The sequence below is a fragment of the Gopherus evgoodei genome, chromosome 10, assembly GCF_007399415.2.
Source record: "Gopherus evgoodei ecotype Sinaloan lineage chromosome 10, rGopEvg1_v1.p, whole genome shotgun sequence".
Taxonomy (NCBI): domain Eukaryota; kingdom Metazoa; phylum Chordata; order Testudines; family Testudinidae; genus Gopherus; species Gopherus evgoodei.
The window spans coordinates 81,012,480-81,035,935 of NC_044331.1; the positions used below are offsets into that span (position 1 = coordinate 81,012,480).

Consider the following 23,456-nt stretch of genomic DNA (forward strand, 5'->3'; position numbering starts at 1 on the left):
CCACTCTGGAGGATGTTAAACAGAAGCTACTAAACTTAGACATTTTTAAATCAGCAGGTCCAGGTAACTTGCATCCAAGATTTTTAAAAGAGCTGGCTGGGGAGCTCGCTGGACCATTAATGGTTACTTTCAGTAAGTATTGGAGAACTGGGGAGGTTCCAGAAGGCTGGAAGAAAACTAATATTGTGCCAATTTAAAAAAAAAAAGAAAAGGGTAAACAAGATGACTAGGGTAATGATGGACCTGTCAGCCTGACATCGATGCCAGGCAAGATAATGGAGCAGCTGATACAGGACTGGATCAATAAAGAATTAGAGAAGGGTAATGTAATGAAAATCAACATGGGTTTATGGAAAATACATCAAGTTAATGTGACAGGATTATTTTTTTGATGAGATTACACATTTTGGCTGAGTTTGCAAATCTTTGCTTCCAGATTGCCTCGCCTTCTGATTAGTCGGTGAGGGGTCTGATGCTAAAATCAGTGAATGGCAACTACCAAGTGACACTATGTAGAAGTAGAGTACCTTTACAGAGTGGAGAAGGGCGGCGTTTGCTGTATAATCGTTCATTTCCAATAATATGCTTTGGGAACCTCAAATCCATTTCTGAAACTACACTTCCTTCTGTGAGTGTTAACCAGTGCTTCCATTACTGAAGGTCACCATCACTGGATAGGTCTTAATATTACTGTAGGTTAGTCAGGTTTATATATTTAAACCAAAAAAATAATAATTGAAAGACTGAGCAATTTCCAATTAGCTATCCAAATAATTTATTTTGTATGGAAAATGTTACATTTCCAAGTTCACCGACTTCTAGCAACAACATATGTATAAATAGCGGAATTTTTTTTATGAATGTTTTCATCTGAAGCAAATTTTAATTAAAAACATGTTCACTACCCTTTCATTTTTGCGTTCCATGAATATTGCAGCACTGAAACTTAATCAGCACAATTTTAGCTCAAAGATTGGCTTAAAAGTGAATTTTGATTGTATATTTAATTGTAAAAGTCACAATTTACCATTTTGCATTTAAATATGTAATTCATATTGTTCTGGCTAATGACATAATTCATCCAGTTAGGGAACAGAAATATAATGTGATTTATGTAATCCATACACCATGAGCTGAAAATAGTATGTTGAGTTTGTGAAATTCCCAGTTCTGACAATCTGCAGACCCAAAATGATTCACTGTTGCAATTTGCAAAACCAAACCCACACTTTTAGTTAAGTCTCTCTGTCTGTAATCTGTTTTTATTAAACGTTTCTGCCAAATTCTAAGGGAGGCTATAGGGAGAGAAAGCACTATTTAAAAAATATTCCTACTTACTGTGTGTTGGTAAGTAGTTGTATTTTTCAAAAGCATAAATGGCAGCTAAGCCCCTAACTCCTATTCAAAGTCAATGGGCGTTAGGCACCTTCCTGTCATCTGTGTCTTGAAAATCTCCATAAGAGACCCTGTTGTGTTTATGGACTCATAGTGAGCCGTTCGGTTTGGTTTCCTTGGCATTTGTATCACGAGCTTCTTCAGAGCAATAAATTCACAAGTGTTTGCTTGTCATCGCATGACAAGTTATGGAGCCTAGATTGATGTAATCAGCAACAGACACACGTCAGAAAACGTAATGTGGTTGAAAAGAATACAATTTTTTATTAATTCCTCATTGTGTGTTTTTTGGAATGGGCCTCAGGGGGTTCTTTACGTCTGCCAACGAAAAAAGAATAATTCGTACAAGTTTGTATTTAACTGCACCACAACTGTGGTGGAGAGCAGTGAAGTGGAGGTGCCCTTAATGACAGATATCTTTTATAAAGAGCCACTTTTATTAAGAATGTTAAAACTTACTGCACTTTTGAAAATAAAGGCTTCTATGCAACAGTAGCCCCGTGTGAAATTGTTTAAATATGCAATAAAATACTTGGATTGATTGATTTTTATAACTGTTGGAAGTGTGTGTGAGAGAGAGAGAGAGAAAACATTTGCACATCACAGTAGGATGCGCTCCAATAGCACACAAAGTAGTTTTTTTAAAAACTTTTCTAATTTTTTGTCTTTAAAAAAAGTGGCATGTGGTACATTACACATTGGTGTTAATTGTACGTATAAGGGATTGGAAAGCGCAGAAGAAAGCATGTTTTGGGGCCTGAGCCTGAAAGCAGGACTAAGTATAGACTATGATCTTGCAAACATTTATCCACGTTTCTTATCCAATTGGGTATGTATACGCTGCAGCTGAGCACGTTTCCCACTGCCAGGAGATAGACTCGTTTCAGCGCCACTCACGCTAGTACCTCAAAGCATTTTTTCTATCAGAAAATAGTTTCATTGAAATAAAAATGTTTTATGGGAATATGTTGATTTTTGAGGAAATTTTTGAAGCGGGGGAAAAGTTGAAATGAATGATTGAATTGTTTCAGCCACTTTTGTTTTGGTAATGTCAAAATGTTTCATTTTGACTTTAAGACAGCCAAATATTAATTGTAATGTATTGCCAGATAAAAGTCAATAATGAATCAAAATAAATGTTTTTTACATTATCGAAACAAAATGTTTTAAATTGTTCCAAATTGAAATTAGTTGGGCATATTCATTCCACAGGAAACTTACTTAATGTTGGCTTTTGTTCTGATTGGAGTTGAGTACAAATTTCTAAATGTTGCAATTTCCTGCAGAATGGAAACGCCGGTTTCCAATTGGCTGTAATTAGCACCGTTCAAATCATGCATCCAGTAGCAACTGACTTATTGGATTTTTTTGACTTATTTTGACTTATTGGATGAACTCCTGTCATTTGTTTAAAAAAAAAATCGAAGATGTGAGTAAATAATCCACCTGTGAAAGTGAATATGGGCTTTTCAGCACTATAACAATATCCTTTAGGCTCTAACAGTAGTTGCTTGGTAAAGTTTTTAATACTGTCAGTGGAGCTTGGCTGCATCTTTGTCTGAAAAGTGCTTAGGATGTTTTGGAAAAAATATCAATGAATAACCACACAGTACAGCCTCACTAATCTGCACTTACGGCTAAAATACCGCTAACTGTGGATTGCTGAATTTTGCAAGTTAGGCACAAAGTAAGGAGAGGACCTTCTATAAAAAAGCTAATGCATCCTTGTAGGTTTATTTTCTCAATTGTATTTTGGTTTTCTGTTTTACTATGCTTTATAATGTGCTAGTAAATATGCCCTAGCACATTTTGTAGTAGTAGTAGTAAATAATAATAATAATAATGTCAGTAATATATAGTATTTCCTTTTTCAGGTAAACTTACCAAGTAAGGTAAATGTTGTGAAAGTGACTTGTGTGCTGTCACATGGGAGGTATATGGCAGAGTTCAGTGCCCTATCCATTGGCCCATGCTGCCTCCTTTTGGAAATACTATATAAGACCTCCCTGTAGCATGTTTTCTGAAAGGCAGGAAGACCAGTAATTTTTTGTGTGCATTCATAATGTTCAACTGTAGGAGGTAGAGCCTGTTTCTTGAGGTTGAAAGCCATTGCTCTAGACCTATATGGCCTTATCCTCTTAAAAAACAGACTTCACCCCTTCAGCACCTAAAACTCCCACTTGACATCAACAGGCGTTTTGGGTGTTCAGTGGTATCGGACCCTTATTTTATGATGTTATCAAATGGCAGGGACTTGAGTTGTAACTAGTGAGAGGAGAGCATACAAATCCCCTAGGCAGCTTTGAAAGTTGCAGTAAAAATGTGTATTGGTAGCTGATTCTGAAGAATGAGCACTTTCAACTCCTGTTTATTTCAGTTGGATTTGCAGGATAATGCATTTAGTCTTATGTATTGTAGAGGCGGTCTAGTCTAATGACTAGAACACTGGACAAGGAGTCAGGAGACCTTGGTTGTATTCCTGGTTTGGCTGTGATCTTGGTCAAGTCCTTTGACCTGTTCGTGCCTCTGTCTCTCTCATCTCTTGTGTAAACCTTTGGGCAGGGACTGTCTCCAACTATGGGTTTGGACACCTTGCGCAATGGGATCTGATAGGCATGACAGTAATACAAATATCTTCTTTCATCCCGGAGCATCTTTGAAGACCTGAGGAGCAGTACAGTATCACCATTCATTCCTGTCCATGGCTTGTTCCTCCGTTAAACTCAGACAGAATAATAATAAATATCATCTTGGTTCATTCTGGAGAACTGACAACCTTGATAAATTAGATTTGACAGGGTGTAGATGTTCCCCACACTTTAGCAAGACACCACATATTTTCAGTGAATAAAAATATTTATCTGAACAGCGCTTTAAATGTGTATCTTACTTAGCTGTCGGGTTTACCAATACATTTTTATTGCTATTTTACATACTGTGAAACTGAGACATGGAGTGACCTCACTGAAGGTCATAGAGAGAATTGGCATGGACATCGGGACTAGAATTCAGACGTCCCTGACTTCCATCCTATAGTCATTCTACTAGTTCCTGCACTGTAGTGTAACAGTCAGTATGGGCGCTCAAGCTTCATTTCCCTGGTTATAAAACAGAGGGCAGCTGGCAATGTGTCCTCTATGAGGGCTCTGAGTCTCTAGAACTTGTCCTCCCTCTGCCTGCTCTGAAATAGACCAAATCTGGGGACTTTCCAGGCATGTTGCAAGGGACACCTGTTTGAGAGGGTCTCCAGAGAAGGCTGAGAGTATGTTTCCTAGATGATGGAGGGTAGGTGGTTGGCTAGCCAAATTTTAATAGAACCGAGTTCAGAGCTGCTGAGGTTTAATTTAATTGTATATATTTTTATGATTATTTTAGGGTGCTTAGAGCATTGGGCAGGCATCTTAGTTATTCTAAATCTAAACAAATAATAAAATAACTATGCTTGCATTCAATATTTATTTATACACCTTGCACATCTCTAACCACTGTGAGTAGAAAGTCACCATTAGTGCATTTGTTGCATTATGTATTTAATGTTTACATTACTACAGACATGTTGCCACAGACATTTTGAAATCAGAGTCCATGTGAGATAAAAGTAATTTGAGACAAAGGTCAATAAGAATGATTAGCCCAGATTTTAATGTTTTTTTTTCCATTTTATTTTGCAGGTATTCCTTTGGTAAGTGAATGTAAATCAGAAAAAATATCCGCAGTAATTATTTATTGGTGCATTTTGTGGGTAGGTAGCTTTTAAATTATTTTCTCTCTCTCTTTCTTTCTGTCACTCACACAAAAGAATATTATAGTTATAATAATCTCTGCACTGGTCAGTCCTCTATCAAGTTTAAAAAAATCTTCCATATATTCTATACCTACCTTAAGCAAAGTGAAACTGCTCTAATGTCTATGTTGAAATTGATTTAGTGAGAGATCCTGTATTAAGTAAAGAAAGCATGTAGGTTGGTCTAACTGCAATTTCTCCTGGACATGTCACTTGAGCTCGTTTTTTGACCGTGACAATGCCAAAGATTAAAGCAAGTCTGAGACTGAGTAAGAGCATGGACTGGAGAAATGAATGTGTGGTTGGGAATCTGGAGACCCAGCTCTGCCAGTGGCTTGTATGAATTCAGGGAAGCAATTTCACCTCTGTCTCAGTTTTCCCATTGGTGTGAAATGCAGATAATACTGCATGAGGGTCAGGGGAATGAATGTCCATACAGCGCGTAGAACAGACATCTTTTTATATAAATGCTAAGTATCCTGACCAAAGTACATTCACCTGTACAAGTAGGGGTGAGTCACTTTGAACAGGCAAACTTGCCCTGTCGCTGTACTGTACCGGTTCTGTAGATAACTAGAGGAGTCCTGTTCCAGGGCTGGCACTGACCAATACAGAAACCATACACCTAGAATTCATTAAATCTATATAATTTAGTATAAAGGCCATTCTTTTTGTATATGCATTATTGACTACCCCTCAAAACTGACAGGAAGAGAACTTTTTTTTACCTTTGAATGGATTGAGTTCTCCTTTACTTGTTAATTATTTGAATTGATTGGCCTGGTCTACACTGGGGAGAGGGGGGATAGATCTAAGTTACGTAACTTCAGCTATGTGAATAACGTAGCTGAAGTCGACATATTTAGACCTACTCACTGCGGTGTCTTCACTGCGGTGAGTCGACTGCTGCCGCACCCCTGTTGACTCTGCCTGTGCCTCTCACGGAGGTGGAGTACAGAATTCGACAGGAGAGCGCTTGGGGGTCGATTTATCGTGTCTAGACTAGACGGGATAAATCGACCCCCACTGGATCGATCACTGTCCGCCGATCTGGCAGGTAGTGTAGACGTACCCTTGAAGAGAGAGTGCAGAATGGAACTAGATAGAACTAGAAATTATCTACAGGGTATATGCAGGGATCATCAGGCATGATGCTTTGTGTTATGAAGAGCTGGAGAACTGGGAAGAAATATCATTTTCCACATCTATTACCTACTTGCTGGAGAGTTCTCCAGATCTGGTTTGGATTTGTATGGCAAAATGTAGGATTTTTTAAACACCTGATTACTTCCATAAAGTTATTGAGGACACCCAGCATAGTTTTAGCCTGTATTGTCCAACTTAAATATTTTTTCCAGTTTCCTTATTGGTCATGGAGGAAACTCAGCTCTTCCAAAAACGTTGACTGTGTCTGCATTATCTCCTGAATGGACAAACACCCTCCTCTGATTAATCAAGTCCTTTGTACGCAGTGGGATCTCTCTTTTCATTTTTGGATAAAATGCTATTTCTGAATAAGATGAATGAGATGGAAATCTTAAGCTACTTTTGTGAGAATACAGGAAAACCACAATATTTTTGTTATAATATAGCTGAAACAACAACATTGTGATCCATTTCTTTTGCTGTAGAAATACATTAAATATTGCTGAGCTTTGAAAGCTGTTCCACACTTCGGTAGCATCTACTTCAAAGAATTATCTAAAGATTTCCGGAGTGATCTTTGGAAATGCTGACGGTTGCTGTTCCCCTGCAGGAAGTGTGCTTTTTTTTGAGACATCTTAGGATGGATTTTGGTAGCCTCCTTGAAAACTGCAGGCTGTCCCCATGAATTTTAAAGAACTCCGGAGTCTGGCAATAGTTGGAAATAACAACAAGCTGTTAGGCCAAATGGGATCAACTGGTATTGCCACAGGTTTTGCTCTTTGCTCTCTTTACTGTTGTCAGGTAAGAGTTATTAAAAACACTCCTCACTTCAGGCAACGAACTGTGAAACAGACATGCTGCAGCTATCACAGAGCACAGGCTTGCATTTTGCTATTTATCTTTAAAAGATGAAAGGAGTATGTTACAATGCAAATCCTATAGCTGCTGCAGCCTGGGAAATTAGACCTGTTTTGAAATTAGTGGGGTTGTAGTAATTCCTTCTGCCTTTTTTTTTTTTTAAATTCTTATTCGGAAATGATAACTTCAGCTTTAAAATGTCATGTTTTAGCGAGTTGGTGTGGTGAAAGGGACCAGACGGATACTCCTGGAAACTGAAGTCCTTTGTTCATCCACCAGGCAGGTACAGCACTGGCAATGCAAGGGGTTCTCTAGCACTGTCTGGCTAATGTGCCTGAACTGTAACCTGATGGAACTGCTTTCTCTGTTGATTCTCAGCTGAGACTATTAAGAAGGCTCTTGAGAACAGATGGAGTCACAATCCGGTTCTCAGTGGAATGCACATGCTCACTTAGTGTCCAGATGCTCAATTCCTTGAGGGCTGGGCTTTTGTGGCAGCCCTGCAAGTGAAATCCCAGTTTGAGCTTCCTCCTGGAGCTTGGCAGTCCTTTGGGTTCCACTTCATTGACATCTTTGGTTCTAGCGCCTCAGAGGGCCACTTCCGCCTCTTCAGTATCCTAGGGGGACCTGCACCTGCCACAGTCAGCGGAATGGACTCACCAGCTTTATGCAGGTTTTCGACATCCCCTAATAGGTCAAGAGAAGATTCTCACCAGCCAGTTGCAGGTCTAAATGGCGGTGGCAGGAGTGGTGTTTTTATAAGGACACCTCTCCTGGTAGTTTGAGATGAGCCAGAAACGACCAGGTTAATTTCATAGACCACTGACCAGCCCTGGAGTAGATATAATTTTCTGTCATTATGGATCCATTCTGAATAAAAATAGTTTATCTGAAGGGGTCCCTGTTCAGGCGGTAGGGTTTTTGGACGAATTGGAGTAAGTCCAGAGGAGAACAGGAAAAAAGATGAAAAGTCTAGAAAGCATGACCTGTAAGGAAAGATTGAAAAAAGTCGGGTTTGTTTAATTTGGAGAAGAGAAGACTGAGTGGAGACATAACATTCCTCAAGTACTGAAAAGGTTGCCCTAAAGAGGAGGGTGGTAAATTCTTCTTCTTAACCATTGAAGACAGAACTAGAAATAATAAGCGTAAATTACATCAAGGGAGATTTAGGTTAGACATTAGGCAAAACTTGCTCTCACTGTTAGGGTAGTTAAGCACTGGAACAAATTACTTAGGGAGGTTGTGGAATCTCCATTACTGACGGTTTTTAGGAACAGGTTGGACAAACACCTGTCAGGGGCGGTGTAGATAATACTTAGTTCTGCCTCAGTGCAGGGGACTGGAAAAGATGACCTATCAAGGTCCCTTCCAGCTCTACATTTCTTTGATTCTAATGGCTTCATATCCCATTATGAGTCTCCTAAAATAATCCCATACATGTTTTTTTTCATTTGGAGCCTGATTTCAGTGGGTTAACACAATGATTTTTTTTCATGGTGTTTTCACCTTATCTCTGCTTTGTAGTGAACTATAGAAAGAGATGCTGCACTGAAACATAGGCTCTGTGTAGGCTTTCTTTCATTTGGCTTGCCATTCTAGCGTATTAATTAGTACCCCAGGAATTCAAACAGTAATTTGGTAGCCTAGCATACGGCATAATGTCACTTATTGCTGAGGAAATGCTGGGAGAATGAGATGTCAGTGGAGTGGGAAAAGACCAGCACAGTTGCAGAAAGGTTGGAAGAATCTGTGGATTTGTAATGGGCGTCAGTGGCTCTCCTTATAGAGTACAGATCCAGATGTGTTGCAGGAAGATGCCATTGTTTGGGGGGCTAGCCTATCATCATGTAATAAGACACCTTTTGGGGTAGCGTTTTTGCTTTTCTACAAGGAGCACTTGGAGCTGTCGAAGGCAAAAAAGCATCTATTTGTCTTCCAGAGAATTGTGTGCAGTTATCGACATGACCCTTAAATTGAGGGAGTGGGGAAACAATTCATCTAATTAGATTCTTGATGCAGAAAGGGTTCATATTTAAAGCCAAAATAAATGGTTCCTTGGGGAGAGTTCAGAGTCTACTTTCCACAGTCCCTGCAAGGGACCTATATAGGTAAAGTTGAATGTGTATTATAAGAGTGCGAATTTCCATGCTTGCGGAGAACATCAGTAAATTCTGGTGGGGAAGGAAGACAACTAGAACTTCATTGTATTTTCTCTTCAATTTATATTTCTTCTTACCTTACTTGTAAACACAGAATTGCAAATTAATAACTCTGTACCTAAGCCTGCTCCAAAGGTTATGTTGTATCTCAGCAGACTCCTTATTTCATACTTTCAGGTGAAGTGTTTGATTAAAGGAGGAGGAAAAAAAAGTCAAGAGCCATAATTCTCCATTACTTGTAAAATCTTCACTTGTGCTTAGCTTCAATGCAAATTGTTCTGAGAGGAGAATTTTCTTTTTAAAAGGTCTTTAGGGAACTTGAATTTTAGATTTGCATTGACATACAATGAAATGTTAAAGTGCATGGTTAGAGTTTTGGATTTTACTGTACTGGATTGAGGCACATGTCCTCTGGGAGTGTTTCTGTAGAAGGGGTAGGAGCATTCTGTGCCAAGGAGACCTATCTGCATAAGAGAGCAGAATTTTCTTCCTTGTCCTCCAATATCAGTTAGTATTGTTGTGGATATGGAAGAAAAATGTGATTAAGCTGCAGGGGTTAAGGAGAAGCCAGATCAGCATGATTCCAAAGCCTAAACTGAAATGCAGTACAGATGTAAGACATTTTCATTAAAACTGGAGGTGGGCCTGAGCTGGAATATTTGCATCTGGATCCCAGCTTGCCCAGAGCTAGGCGATTGTTCTGGTTTGGGCGCAGACTCTGATTAAAAGAATATATTTTGGATGCTGTGTTCAAACCAAGAGTGGCTGAGGGAAGTGATGCACCAAAGCATTCAGTCTACAGGGTAAGAGCACAGAAGAATTATAGTTAGCATACAGTAGCACTTATTATATCAGTAGCTTGCAGTGACAGAGAGCTTATCTGAGGCATGCTGTGGTAATGGGCGTTATGGTGGAGAGGAGAGAAAAGTAGTAGAATGAGCAGGACAAGATAATTTTTTTTTTATATCTGTGGAATTTGCTTTCTGTTTACAGATATGCGGAGTCTAGTTACATGCCGTAAGAATTTTAGCAACCCCCTCTGGGGATACCCCTTTGGACACCCATATGGTGATGGAATTCCGTTTTTGGGGGGGGTTGGATGCTGATAATTCCTTTTCCTGGCTGACGCTGTGATCTGGTGTTCCTATTTCTCGTGTAAGAGTCGAAAACTTTTCCCTCTGCCTTATTAAATCTATTTTTCAAACTGTCACTTCACCAGGTCTAGTGACAGAGTCGGATGTTTATGTGGCCCCGGACACTTGAACTCTGGTGTTTTCAATCACAACAGCACCTCTTGCCAGCCGTTATGAATTAAATACTCCTCATGACCTCTTACCCTCGCTGCTCTTAAATTCATGCTTTAAAAACAGCTTAATGAGGGGTTTACTGGCCCAATTGAAAGTTTTTATTAAAACCTATTAGTGCACTAGAGTAGCCTGCCTGAAGGAAACGATTAGCCCAAAGCAACTAAATTCAAGCTGGCCCCTAGCCACACCAGGTTTTCTCTAAACTGTTTCCAGATCCATGTTAACCCTCACACTGCAGCTTGCATGGTATTCATATCCTCTGGTTTAATTTATGGCTTGTCTGATTCACCCCCCAGCCTACCTCCTTCCCCCCATGTTCACGAATGCATTTTGTTTTAATTTAATTATGCTCTCAATAAGGGGCAACTTCCCTTTATCCAGGGCTGACTTATCTGAGAGTCTCAAATGTGTTGAACTAGCTCCCAGAATTCTCTACTGATCCCAGCCAGAGATGAGCTTTTATGCAAGTTGGTCATTTGGAGGCCAGATGGCTGAGGGCAGTAATGTTCAAACCGTGGGTTATGAGCTGCATTTGGTTCTGCATAGGGCCCTCTCCTCAGAGATTTCAACAGGGAGCCTGGTGCTGGTGTAGGGATGGCTTTGACAAGATGCAGAGGGCCATTTTAAAACAAGAGGCTCTGATGAAAAGGGGACAGGCCTACCACTGACTTGCTGTTTGATCTGTCACAAGGCACTTAGTCTCTGTTCCTCATCTGCAAAATTGTCAAGTGCTTAAATGTCCCACAGATGAAAGATGCTATAGAAGTTCCCACTGTCAGTGATTACAGAGTCAGGTAGCAAAAGAAAGCAGGAGAGAACTTTGGCCTTGCTTTAGCTTTTAAGAAAGTTGCTCCGTTAGGCCCTGAGCCTGGAAGGTGCTGATCTCCCTGCGCTGCCTGTTCCACATTGAGGATAATTAACGGTCACTTTTGTATGTATTCCGATACCCCATCTCCCCCACTACTCCCCAGCCTGCTTGTCTCATCCACCTGTTATGTTTCTGTCTTTTAGACTCTCTGCTCTTTGAGGGAGGACTGTCCTTTCTTATGTTTGTGTGCAGCCTCTAGTCTGGCTGAGGTTTCTAAGTACTACTACAATATTAATGTTTAATCGTAAACTTGTCGTGGTGACGTATTCTGAATCTGTTTCAATTTTTTTGGGTCCCGTTGCAACTCCATAAGCTGATGAAGTAACTCTTCAGTCGCTAATGAGAATATTCCAGTGCCCTCTGGATCATTGCTGTGTATGTCGGATGTTCTCAGGCACCTTTTTCACTTTCATTCCTGTAAATGGAGAAGCAAACTTGAAGCTGCACGAGTACTCTGGTTTATAAGGCCATGTACCTGTATTAAACTGGAAAGACTCCAGCTCCTCCACAGAAAGCCAGCATGTAGAAAACACCAGCAATCATTCTGAAAACTAGGTGGTTGACAATCTGTCATTTAGATTGTCCCTTAAATGGGTAAGATTTATGGCCTGGAATGCCGTATTCAGCATTGTCAGTGTGGTCCTCCATAGAGTTAAACTAACAAAAACAAAAAAAGCCACAGTCCCTTTTGACACCAGTAATTTCCTACGAGATGTAGCTTAAGCTTCTTTGTTCTTGCTAACAAATGGGTGCACCAAACTTGCTGGGTATCTTTTAGAAAGAATACTCTGGAAAAATCTGCCATTAAAGTTATTATTGTAAAGTAGTGTCTTTGATTGCAGCAATTATGCAAATGAATATAAGGGATAAAATACATCTTAGGAAGGGCTGATGCAAATGGTGATGCTGGAATGAGTGCATAACTTTTTGAAACAGATCTTTTTCTTGCAAGTAATTTTCTTCAGCAGTTTGCCAAGTCAACTGGATGTCAATCTATGTAACCTGTGTTTGGCCTGAAGATGCTATTTTATGTCTCTCGGTATAGGAATGTAAATATGTGTAGCTGGTCAGCTGATCTAGCAACATTTTTTTACTAAGCTGTGTATTTCTCTAAGACTTTGTGCCTTACTATGTCCAGGCTTTAATAGAATAACCAAATGATTTTCACACACAGATTTCTATAGCTTATATCACAACCCTGTAGTTACTGGGTGTGGAGTTCTGCTTCTTCCACTGTTTGGGTAGCTGTTCCTTACCTGGGTTTCATTTTGAGTGTATGAATGATCCTTCAGTCCTCAGACCCAGTTCCTTACTTCTCCCTGGAAATCTCTTTGAGCTGAGCAGATTGTTAACTGGAAATTAGGTAGTATTTGTATTATGGTAGCACCCACAATGTGCTGAGGATTGCCTACCCCCATAGAAAAACATATTTCCTGTCCCAAGGAGCTTATGGTCTAAGGAAGTTTGGATATCATAAGACCTCTCCTTCCTAGGAAAAACACTAGGAAAAGTCAGTCTTATAATAGTGCAGGAAAGGATTCTAGACTAGAGTCATTAACTGTGGAGATAATAAAGGCTATATGGTAACATGGTAGTCTTCAAAATGCTGTACAGTTATCAACTTGATTGAGCCTTGCAACTCCCTGGTGAAGTATTTTTACTCTTGTATTAGAGTGATTGAAGTAAGGCAGAGAAGTTAAATGACTTTCCCAAATTTCATAAAAATTATTGTCAGTGTTTAGAATGAAGGAGTCTGTTGTGCTCTGTTAAATGACTACCTCCTACTCCAGAGGTGGTTGGATTCCAGTTGTGCTTGAACAGATCTACTTGTATATCTCACCTGCTTCGGGGGGGGGGAGGGCTCTGAGATTGAGTTAATCCACCATTTTGAGACCCTTTGATATAAAGGTGCCATAGAAATGCAAAATATGTCTTGGTGATATTGTTGCTATGGTCACTGCTTTGTATGGTTGAAAACTACATGCCAACCCCCCAAAACCAACCAAACAACCCTTCTCCTTTGCAAGTTCTGCAGTTGCAACACCAAAAAAGAGACTTGCCAAAAGGCCTTGAAACTTCTGGAATTTAGCTTGGCATGCCTATCTGGTGAAGGAGCAGTGAAGTGCAATGGACTTTATTGATCACCAGTTCATTCAGTGGTGGATCACAAGAATGCACCAGGGCTGTGTGTGTAGCAAACCATAACCTTTGCCAACAGCAGGAAAAGGAAGAGGCCATTGTTAGATCATTATTGGAATAACAGACATGTGCCACTTTAATATTCTCAAACAGTTCCAGCTAGAAAGCCCTATTCTGCTGCATCAGGTATGATAGTTGGCCATTGTAGTCATGGTGTTTGTTTTGTAAATAGATGCACAAGTAGATGTTTACCCTGTTCAAAGTGTCAAACCTGTATCTCTGTGTACAGTACATCTCCTAAAATTGTTTTCTCCCCTTCCTCAGGAGTTTGATACCTTCCTTTCTCTTCAAAAGGAGGATTTATTCATTGCAATGGTATTCTCTTCTGCTTAGATCTGTATCCTTTAAATGGGGCTAGAGGCCACTGGTATCTTTCTGATTGGTATGGATTCTTTTCTGAATCTGAGTATCCCTTTTAGCCAGAGTTTGACCGTGCAGACAGAACTCAGTTAACCTAAGTTGAAATAAGCATAAGAGACATCAGCTCTTATCACACACACATTAACAGTTTGGTGCTGGCAGTGGGTTCTCTTGTGTGCACTGAAAAGTCGTCACTTGCACTTATTCTTTGGCAATATGAAATGCGTTACTCAGGATTGTGAGCTTAGTGGGGGGTTTTCTGGAGTCCTGTTAAAGGAGCAAAGGATTGAGATGTGATGCTATCACAGTCCCTTTTCAGTTTAAAAATGTTAATAATATAATAAAGCTGATACTTTAATGTAAAGATATGTCTGGACCAAAGCTCTTGATCTGAGGAATTCTCCATTTGAGGAAGTTCCGATTTACATCGAAACATGCCAGTTGGACCCATTTCAATGTATCTGTTTAGAGAACCTTCTATGCCAAAGGATCCCCAAGCTTTTTACAAACTGTGGGCAGGGATCACTCTTGCTTACCAGTGAAATTCAGCCACCTCTCGGGTGAGGTTTGACAGCTATTTAACAGTCACCTGGAGAACACATGGTTGTTGTAGGACAGGGAATGATGAACAGCATAGTCACTTGTGAGGGAATTAGGGAGGTAGTCTGTAATTACCTAAATGGAGTGTGGCTAGGACAATGTGATTAAATCCCCTGCTCTTTCAAGAAGTGATGTGGGAAGTTTTTATGATGTCAAGCGGTCAGGACCTCTGTTTGGTGTGTCTTTCAGAAAGCGTCATCTCCAACAGCGCAGTGCCTCCTTAATGCCGTACTTGGCTGGTTCATTACTGACTCAAAGAGAAGTGTGCCACCTGCTGAATTATCAGCACCATTTTCTGCAGCATGTAGGCATTTCTTAAAGGTATGCCATGTGAACAGTGCAGTTCTGACCCTAGGCTGTATGCCTGCGGACATATCTGTCCACGTCTGTTCAAACTGCTCTCCCCTTGTTAGCTGCCTATATTTAGTGACTCTGTAAAGTCACAGATCTCTACTTTTCAGAATACCCAGGAAATAGCTCAGCTGATTATCAAAGGGGAATTGAATTAAAGCTGTAGGGAAGCAATAAATATCATCTCTGGTTTTCCGGAGTAAATGGGTGCTGTTTACCAAAGTGGCCATGCGCACATGTCAAACAGCCACTCCCCCATAATCTCCCACAGTTGTTCCTCTTAAATAGGGATGATTGGCATGCATGTGCTATGGGATTTTTTTTAAACTTGGATATACAATTCTTTGATGCAGCGGGAATATTCAAAGTGTGAATTTTAAGAAGTGTTTTGAAGCTTTGTGGATCTGCCTCCACAGCTGGTCTCCCAACTCATGGGTTGCATTGTATTTTGGGGGAGCTCTTCCATCTGTTTGGACATACAATACACAGGTGAATGCTGCAAAGAGTCTCGACCGTACGGATGTAAACCAGCCTGCTTTGTGCCGCTGAGACCCCCTGCATGCCAAAGAATAGGCATACCCTTGCTTGCAAAAGTAAAAACCAGGCATATTCCATGTACCCAGTTATACCCTCTAACAAAAGAATCTATTCTACTAAAGGCATAAGACTGACAATCCAAAAAGCAAACATCAGACTGTCGTGCACCTGAAGAGTGGAAGATGATAGATGTTTTTCTAAGTTGAGTGAGAGAGCTGAATTGGAGAGGATCCAGGGAAAACAATGGAGTAGATCAGTGACAGTGCCAGTTTCAGTCGACTGACACTTCTCAGCACAGGGCTGTTTAAATTCATTGTGATATCGCCAGGCTTTTGATGGAAGATGAGAGATGGGCGGGGTTGTCTTCCGGCCACACTTGGATGGAAAGTTCAGCTTTGTCATGGCAGAGTGACTTTTTTATTTTTAAAGTTAAATTAACCTTGACATGCAGAATAACCTCCGAAGACTAAAAAATCTGAAAGACATCCAAGGAACTGCTGGTATTTTTATTCTTCCCTTAATTTCACTGTCAATTCCAATGGGCCTCTGATTTAACCGTGGCTGGTTAACCATTCACACACCCTTCTTTTGACCTGATAGAACCCCACAGAAAAGCTTTATTGCAGTAATTTGTAGAGGATGATGGAGCCTAAGCATCGCTCATGCTGGTATTCTAAATATAAACATTCAAAAGACCAGCTTTCATGGTGGTTAGAATTTGTTTGTGATTGACCATGCCCGATACTATTCTGGAATAGCGAGTAATGGCATTAAGGTCTTAGGCTTGAATTTTCAGAGAGGCCAAAGGGAGTTAGGTGCCAACACTTATTGAAACTCAAATAATTTCTTTATGCTTTCCTTGGCTTGAATTTAATATGAAGGTTTTGAGATGCTAAGGATCAAAGTTGCTATTGCACAGTTCTGATGCTTTCACGCTGGAAGTATTGAATGCACGAAAAATGCACTACAGTTGTACCAAGTTAAGGCAGCGAGTGAAAAGAAGTTAATAAAATGGCAGCAAACTGAATGCAAAATACTACACATGCAAATACAAATGTGGCGGAAGCGCTATACATTAATATCACATAGAAATTGCATTTCAAATGGAAGATTCTCCATTGAGTATTCCTGGCCATTTCAGCTGGTGTTAGCTTCAGCAGCATGGTCATCTGGCTAAGCACTGCAAATCACGAATAACATAGTGACTGAACAGCAAAATTTTAAGGTCCTGTTCTCGGGACACTCTCTAGGTACAAAGCGACTCAACTGTTCACTTTAGCCTTCTTCCCTTGTTGTGCAAACAATAGCCTGCAAGCTAGTGTAAAAAGTATGGTGCGAAAGGGGAGCTAAGACCCCTTTTTAAAATCTCAGCACTAATTACTACTGTATGAATGATGACGATTTTGCGTTAAAGAGCTTGCTGCGTTCTGAAATATTGCTTCCAAAATTCCTAGCAGAAGCCACCATATTCTCTTCATTTTTTAGAAATGTGTGTGTTAGTCTGGTGAAATAATTGCCTCATAGTGTTCTTTTCCTTTTTTAAACTGGGTGAAACCACAGCATGAAACCCCAGGTTCTTCCCAATAATAGATAGGAAATAGGTAGAAGCCAAGGTACATATTTCATGTTAGTCAAAAGAGATGTCAGAATTTCAAAGTAAATACCATTATGCAATTTCCAGTGCTGAAATCTTTTCTTTTGTACCTTGGCTCCCATGTCTTGATTCAGAACAGTTGGTGCTTTATTTTAAGTTCTTTTTTGGTGCCAAGATCATCCGTCCTTGTCATAATCACCAAATGAAAACTGAAAATGTCATGGGAAATGCCGGTAGCTACCATCCAGTCAGTGCCGGTCTGCAGACAAGTGTGATGGCGCAGGGTAACATGTGAGTTTGTGAAAGGAAATTAACAGAAAACCACGCAATGCCACTTTTTTATCTTTTAAAGAGAATGAAGATGGTGTATGTCTTCTCTCAGTGGGGGACTGTGCCCAAAGGATGTGAGCAATAACCGGCTGGACAAGCACCTGAGAGAGAGAGAGAGAATGCTGAGTACCACCTCAGTGTCCCATTTCCAGCCGTGGCCAACACTGTACAGACAGAGCAAAATGATGGTAATGTCACACATGGTGATGCTATTCTGGGGAGGAGAGGAGGCTGTGTAGTTGTTAGGAGCCAGGTGAGCTTGGGGACTAATGGGAGTCTTGCTCTGTCACAATTTCCACAGCAAGGAACAAACCCTACTGCCTAACTTGCCTGGTGTCTAGGTCTTAAACTCATCTAACCTCCTGTGCTCCATTTTCCCTTGTGTCAAATGGGTAAAATACCTGCCTTATAAAGCGCTTGAAGACTCTCACTTAATAAGAACAATTTATTCCTATGTAGACAAGGCAGCATGCCTAAAATAACAGCATTGTAGCAATGGGGTTTCAGTTCTTTCCGTGCTGGTGAGGCATATTAAGGAATTAGACCACCTTTAAAACAGCACTTAGCTTGTTTTAATGGGCTGGTAGTAGAGATGTGGGTTTGTTTTAAATGAGGAATTGAAGTAAATCTGTAAGCATTCTTCGGGGAAGGGGTTTGGAATAATCTCTCGCATTGCTTTCCTCCAGCATGTCAGTATTCTATGCGTCTGTAGTGCCTACTGCCTGATTGGCTCTTGGAAATCACAGTGAGAACAACTGTAAGATCGAACCTTTTGTTTACAAAGGTATAATGGCCAGAGAGTCTGACGTGAAAATCAGGCAGCAGTGCAAGATATTTAGGGTGAGAATTTTTAAAGGTATTTAGGCACCTAACTCCTGATTTCAGTGGGAGTTGGATGCCTAAATACCTTTAAAAATCTGGACCTTAAATCCCTGGCCAGGTCTTTGCTTAAGGGACATGATCCCTACTGCAGCCTGGAAAGGGAATTATTTTAATTTAGTAGATGCACCTGTTGTTTTGTAGAGCACCCCAATGCTCTCGGGGTTTTGTACACCACAATAAAAACAAATTCAATAGAATAAAGACGTGATAGAACACAGGTATATTTATGAATATCAGTAAAACATATGGTGGTAACATAATCTCTGTAAGGCATGCCAGTGTCAAGTGAGAATCGCTGTTCATAAGTCTTTAAGCAAATACATTTGCCTTTGTACAGTGGGAGGCCATTAAATCATTCACTTGCTTACGTACCTGCAGAAACTGTTATATCTTCCTATACAGGGCTGTGGATAGAGTGTTTGACAATGTCTGTGATTACAGAGCCTACGTCCACACTACAGCTTTAAATCGATATTAGTAAAATCGATTTTATAAAACAGGTTTTATAAAATCGATTTTACGCGTCCACACTAGGGCACATTACTTCGGTGGTGTGCGTCCATGGTCCCAGGGTACCATCGATTTCCGGAGCGGTGCACTCTGGGTAGCTCAGTAAAAGAATAGGACCAATAACTTCGATATCCGTCCACACTAACCCTAAATCGATTTAGTAATATCGATTTTAGGGTTACTCCTTTCGTTTAGCTGGAGTATAGAAATCGATTTTAAGACCCCTTAAAATCGATTTTAAGTGCCTTGTAGTGTGGACGGTTACAGCGTTAAATCGATTTAACGCTGTTTAAATCGATTTAACGCTGTAGTGTGGACCTGGCCAGAGAGGCTGTAGGCTAGGAATATTCCAGAGTGAAAAGGAAGTGTGCCATGCTAATGTTCAGTGAAACTGCATTCAGTGGCCTCTTTTCACTGTATAGTGACCAGTTTTCCCAGAGATTGATGGGCAGTTTTTCTTGCATTGCCCTCTGTTGCAGCAGGACAGAAAAAGAACTTGCTACTCTGGAATATGGTTCTGACGCTAATGGTTTTCCCCACTGGTTTTTTCTTTGCAGTGAAATTCCCCAGTCAATATTAATGAACCCCCTGATTTATAAATAGACGGTCCTAGGACCTCTAGCAATCTTAGTATGGGCACGGGCGCCTTGTAAGTACTATCTGAGTGCTTCACAGATGTTGTGTTTGTATGTTACACACAGGAAATAGGGAAGTGCTGTCAGTCCCTTATCTGTAAAATGGGGATCAGGCACAGAGAGTAAGTGGTTTGCCCAAGATCACACAGGTAGTGGCAAAGCAAGGATTTGAACCCAGATTTCCATGTTCCTGGGCTAGTGCCCTAATCACTGAGCTATATTTCTTTCACTTATATTGGCTGATGACGCTTCTTCCTAAAGTATCGGAGGGGTGTGTGTGTGTATGTCTGTATAGGTGGGATGTGCATTTCAGGAGCTAGCACAGAACAGCAGTTTATACATGAATTAGAGAGGGGATGGGCAGGGTATCTAAAAGGGGATAGATGTTGTGCTTTATGTACGATGGATGAAAGGAAATCCTCCTCCTTAACAGGAAGTTATAGGAGCAGAGCCAATTGCGGTTCAAAGTTAAATGAAATATATAGTGTGCGACAGGGTGAGAGGAAGGGAAGTGCTGGGGATAAGGGGTTAAAAGAGTAGGAAGGCTTTTTATTTTTCTGGGGACGGAAGCAACAATAAAGGTGAAAGATAAAGGGCCAGAAACTGACGGGAAAACAGTTCTTGGGCTATTATGTCCATCTGATTGCTGAGTAATCCTGTTATGTTAGAATATAAAGCTTAAGCACATGGCAGAGATCAGTTCCCCAGTGTGATGTCTCTGTTTTGCTTCACAGCTGCAGAAGAAACACTGTCAGAGGTGGGAGTGCTTTATTATAATGTAGTACAGCCGTATATTGTCACCCATTGTCACATGGGCTGAGAAGCAATAACGCTGTAGTGTTTTTAGTGTACCGTTTGGTAAACATGAGGGCCAAATTCTGCTCTCCACCACCTTCAATCTGGAATATCTCTACTGCAGGCAAAGATTTAGCTTGCTGTATTTGAGGGCGTCGTCTGCCCCTGAGGAACGCTTATGAGAAGCCTGTATGTGAGGTCATTTAACTCTTTCCCCCAAATGGGGTAATAATGCACATGTTGAAGGGATTGCAAGGACACATGGCAGTAGGAAAAGCAGCCACCAGGAAGGTGTAAGAAGGCGTAAGACAAAGCTGACACCCTTCCCTTCCATTGCTCCTCCTGCCAGCCTTTAAATTAGCAGTCTGCGCTTGCCAGCTGATAGATGTGTAAGTTACACTCTTGTTTAGAGGGCTCACCTCTCAGCTTGGACCCCGGTATTCTCCTCTTTAAAACAGACGCACTTAACAGTGGTGAGGAGACAGCAGTATGTTCTGATCATTGTAATTGGTGTTTGTATAGCAGTGGTTGTGTATTTATGCTGGGATTCCAGTCAGAGTTGGGCGCAACTCCCTGAGGCCGCTTTGCAAATCTCAAAGCTCTGCAAACATTGACTAATCCTCATACCACTCATGGGAAAGAAGCACACTTGGCAGATGGGGAATCTAAGAAAAGTTGTGCTAGGTTGCATAGCAAGGCAGTGGTAAAGCATCGGCTTCCTCACTCAGTCCCGTGCTCTCATCACATAATCAATAATTATTGCGTATCACAAAATTACAAAATACATTGTTCCTCGCTCTCCGCAGAGCATGTCTAGAACAGTAGTTCTCAAACATATTTGATCGTGCCCCTACTTTGTGTCTGTAGAGGTTTATGTCTCTCCCTACCCCCTTTGCCACACATATACCGATATATTCAACGGTGCTTCACTTGAATCTGTTTCAGTTTCTTTGTTTTCCACTTAAGAACATAGCATAAGAATGGCCATATTGGGTCAGACCAAAGGTCCATTTAGCTCAGTATCTTGTTTTCCAACAGTGGCCAATGCCAGGTGCCCCAGAGGAAATGAACAGAACAGGTAGTCATCAAGTGATCCATCCCCTGTTGCCCATTTCCAGCTTTTGGCAAATAGAGACTAGGGACACCATCCCTGCCCATCCTGACTAATAGCTATTGATGGACCTATCCTCCATGAAATTATCTAGTTGTCGTTTGAATCCTGTTATAGTCTTGGCCTTCACAACATCCTCTGGCAAGGAGTTCCACAGGTTGACTATGCGTTGTTTGAAAAAAATACTTCCTTTTGTTTGTTTTAAACCTGCTGCCTTTTAATTTCATTTGGTAACCCCTTGTTCTTGTGTTATGAGAAGAGGTAAACACTTTCTTATTTACCTTCTGCACACCAGTCATGATTTTGTAGACCTCTATTATATACCCCCTTAGTAGTCTCTTTTCCGAGCTGAAATGTCCAAATTTTATTACTCTCTCCTCATACGGAAGCTGTTCCATACCCTTAATAATTTTTGTTGCCCTTTTTCTGACCCCTTTCCAGTTCTAATATATCTTTTTTGAGATGGGGTGATCACATTTGAATGCAGTATTCAAAATGTGGATGTACTATGGATTTATATAGAGGCAATATGATATTTTCTGTCCTTTCTTAATGATTCCCAACATGCTGTTTACCCTTTTGGACTGCTGCTGTACGCTGAGTGGATGTTTTCAGAGAACTCTCCACAATGACTCCAAGATCTCTTTCTTCAGTGGTAACAACTAATTTAGACCCCATCATTTTATATGTATAGGTGGGATTATGTTTTCTAATATGCATTACTCTGCATTTATCAACATTGAATTTCATCTGCAATTTAGTTGCCCAGTCACCCAGTTTTGGACTTAACTATCTTGAGTTGTTTTGTATCCTCTGCAAATTGCCACCTCACTGTTTACCCCTTTTTCCAGATCATTTTTGAATATGTTAAATAGGACTGGTCCCATTACAGACTCCTGGGGGACACCAATATTTACCTCTCTCCATTCCAAAAATTGACCATTTATTCCTACCCTTTGTTTCCTATCTTTTAATCAGCTACTAATTCATGAGAGGACCTTCACTCATATCCCATGACTGCTTACTTTGCTTAAGAGCCTTAGGTGAGGGACCTCGTCAAGGGCATTCTGAAAATCTAAGTACGCTATGTCCACTGGATCCCCCTGGTCCATATGCTTGTTGACCCCCTCAAAGAATTCTAGTAGATTGGTGAGGCATGATTTCCCTTTACAAAAGCCATGTTGACTTTTCCCCAACAAATTATCAAAAACAATGAAGAGTCCTTGTGGCACATTAGACACTAACAAATTTATTTGGGCATAAGCTTTTGTGGGCCTGAACCCACTTCATCAGATGCATGGAGTGGAAAATGCAGGAGCAGGTATAAATACATGAAAAGATGTGAATTGCCTTACCAAGTGTGAGGTTAGTCTAACGAGACAATTCAATTGACAGCAGGATACCCAGGGAGGAAAAATAACTTTTGAAGTGGTAATGAGAGTGGCCCATTTCAGACAGTTGACCAAGATTTCAACAATTTCCACCCCACCATGAACCTCAGCCTGGACCAGTCCACACAAAAGGTCCACTTCCTAGACACTGACTGCAGTGCTATTAAGCGATTGTCACATAAACACCACCCTGTACCAGAAGCCTACTGACCGCTATACTTACCTACATGCCTCCAACTTTCATCCAGACCACATCACACGATCCATTGTCTACAGCCAAGCTCTAAAATACACATTTGCTCTGATCCCTCAGACAGAGACAGACTCCTACAGGATCTCTATCAAGCGTTCTTAAAACTACAGTATCCACCTGCTGAAGTGAAGAAACAGATTGACAGAGCCAAAAGGGTACCCAGAAGTCACCTGCCACAAGACAGGCCCAACAAAGAAAGTAACAGAACGCCAGTAGCAATCCCCTACTGCCCCCAACTAAAACCTGTGGTACAGTTTTGTTCATTTTAAGATTTTTATTTCATATAGTATAGTGCCACTCCCCCACCAGCACAACCTGTTCTGTCCTTTCGGTATATTTTGTACCCTGGTATTACTGTGCCCCATTAATTATCCGCATTCCACCAAGTTTC

The 23,456-nt window shown here is 40.7% G+C and overlaps 1 protein-coding gene across 6 annotated transcripts in view; it reads left to right on the forward strand.

Annotated features, from left to right (window-relative positions):
- Window positions 1-23,456, forward strand: part of LMF1 (lipase maturation factor 1) — a 330,506-nt gene that overhangs the window by 36,582 nt on the left and 270,468 nt on the right. For all 6 annotated transcript variants that reach the window (XR_004002415.1, XM_030578587.1, XM_030578585.1 and 3 more), the window contains exon 3: window positions 5,067-5,077. Coding sequence is in view for 5 of the 6 variants with exons in the window: in XM_030578587.1 (XP_030434447.1) it covers window positions 5,067-5,077 (11 nt within the window). In the remaining variant the exon portion in view is untranslated. The remainder of the gene's footprint in view (window positions 1-5,066; window positions 5,078-23,456) is intronic.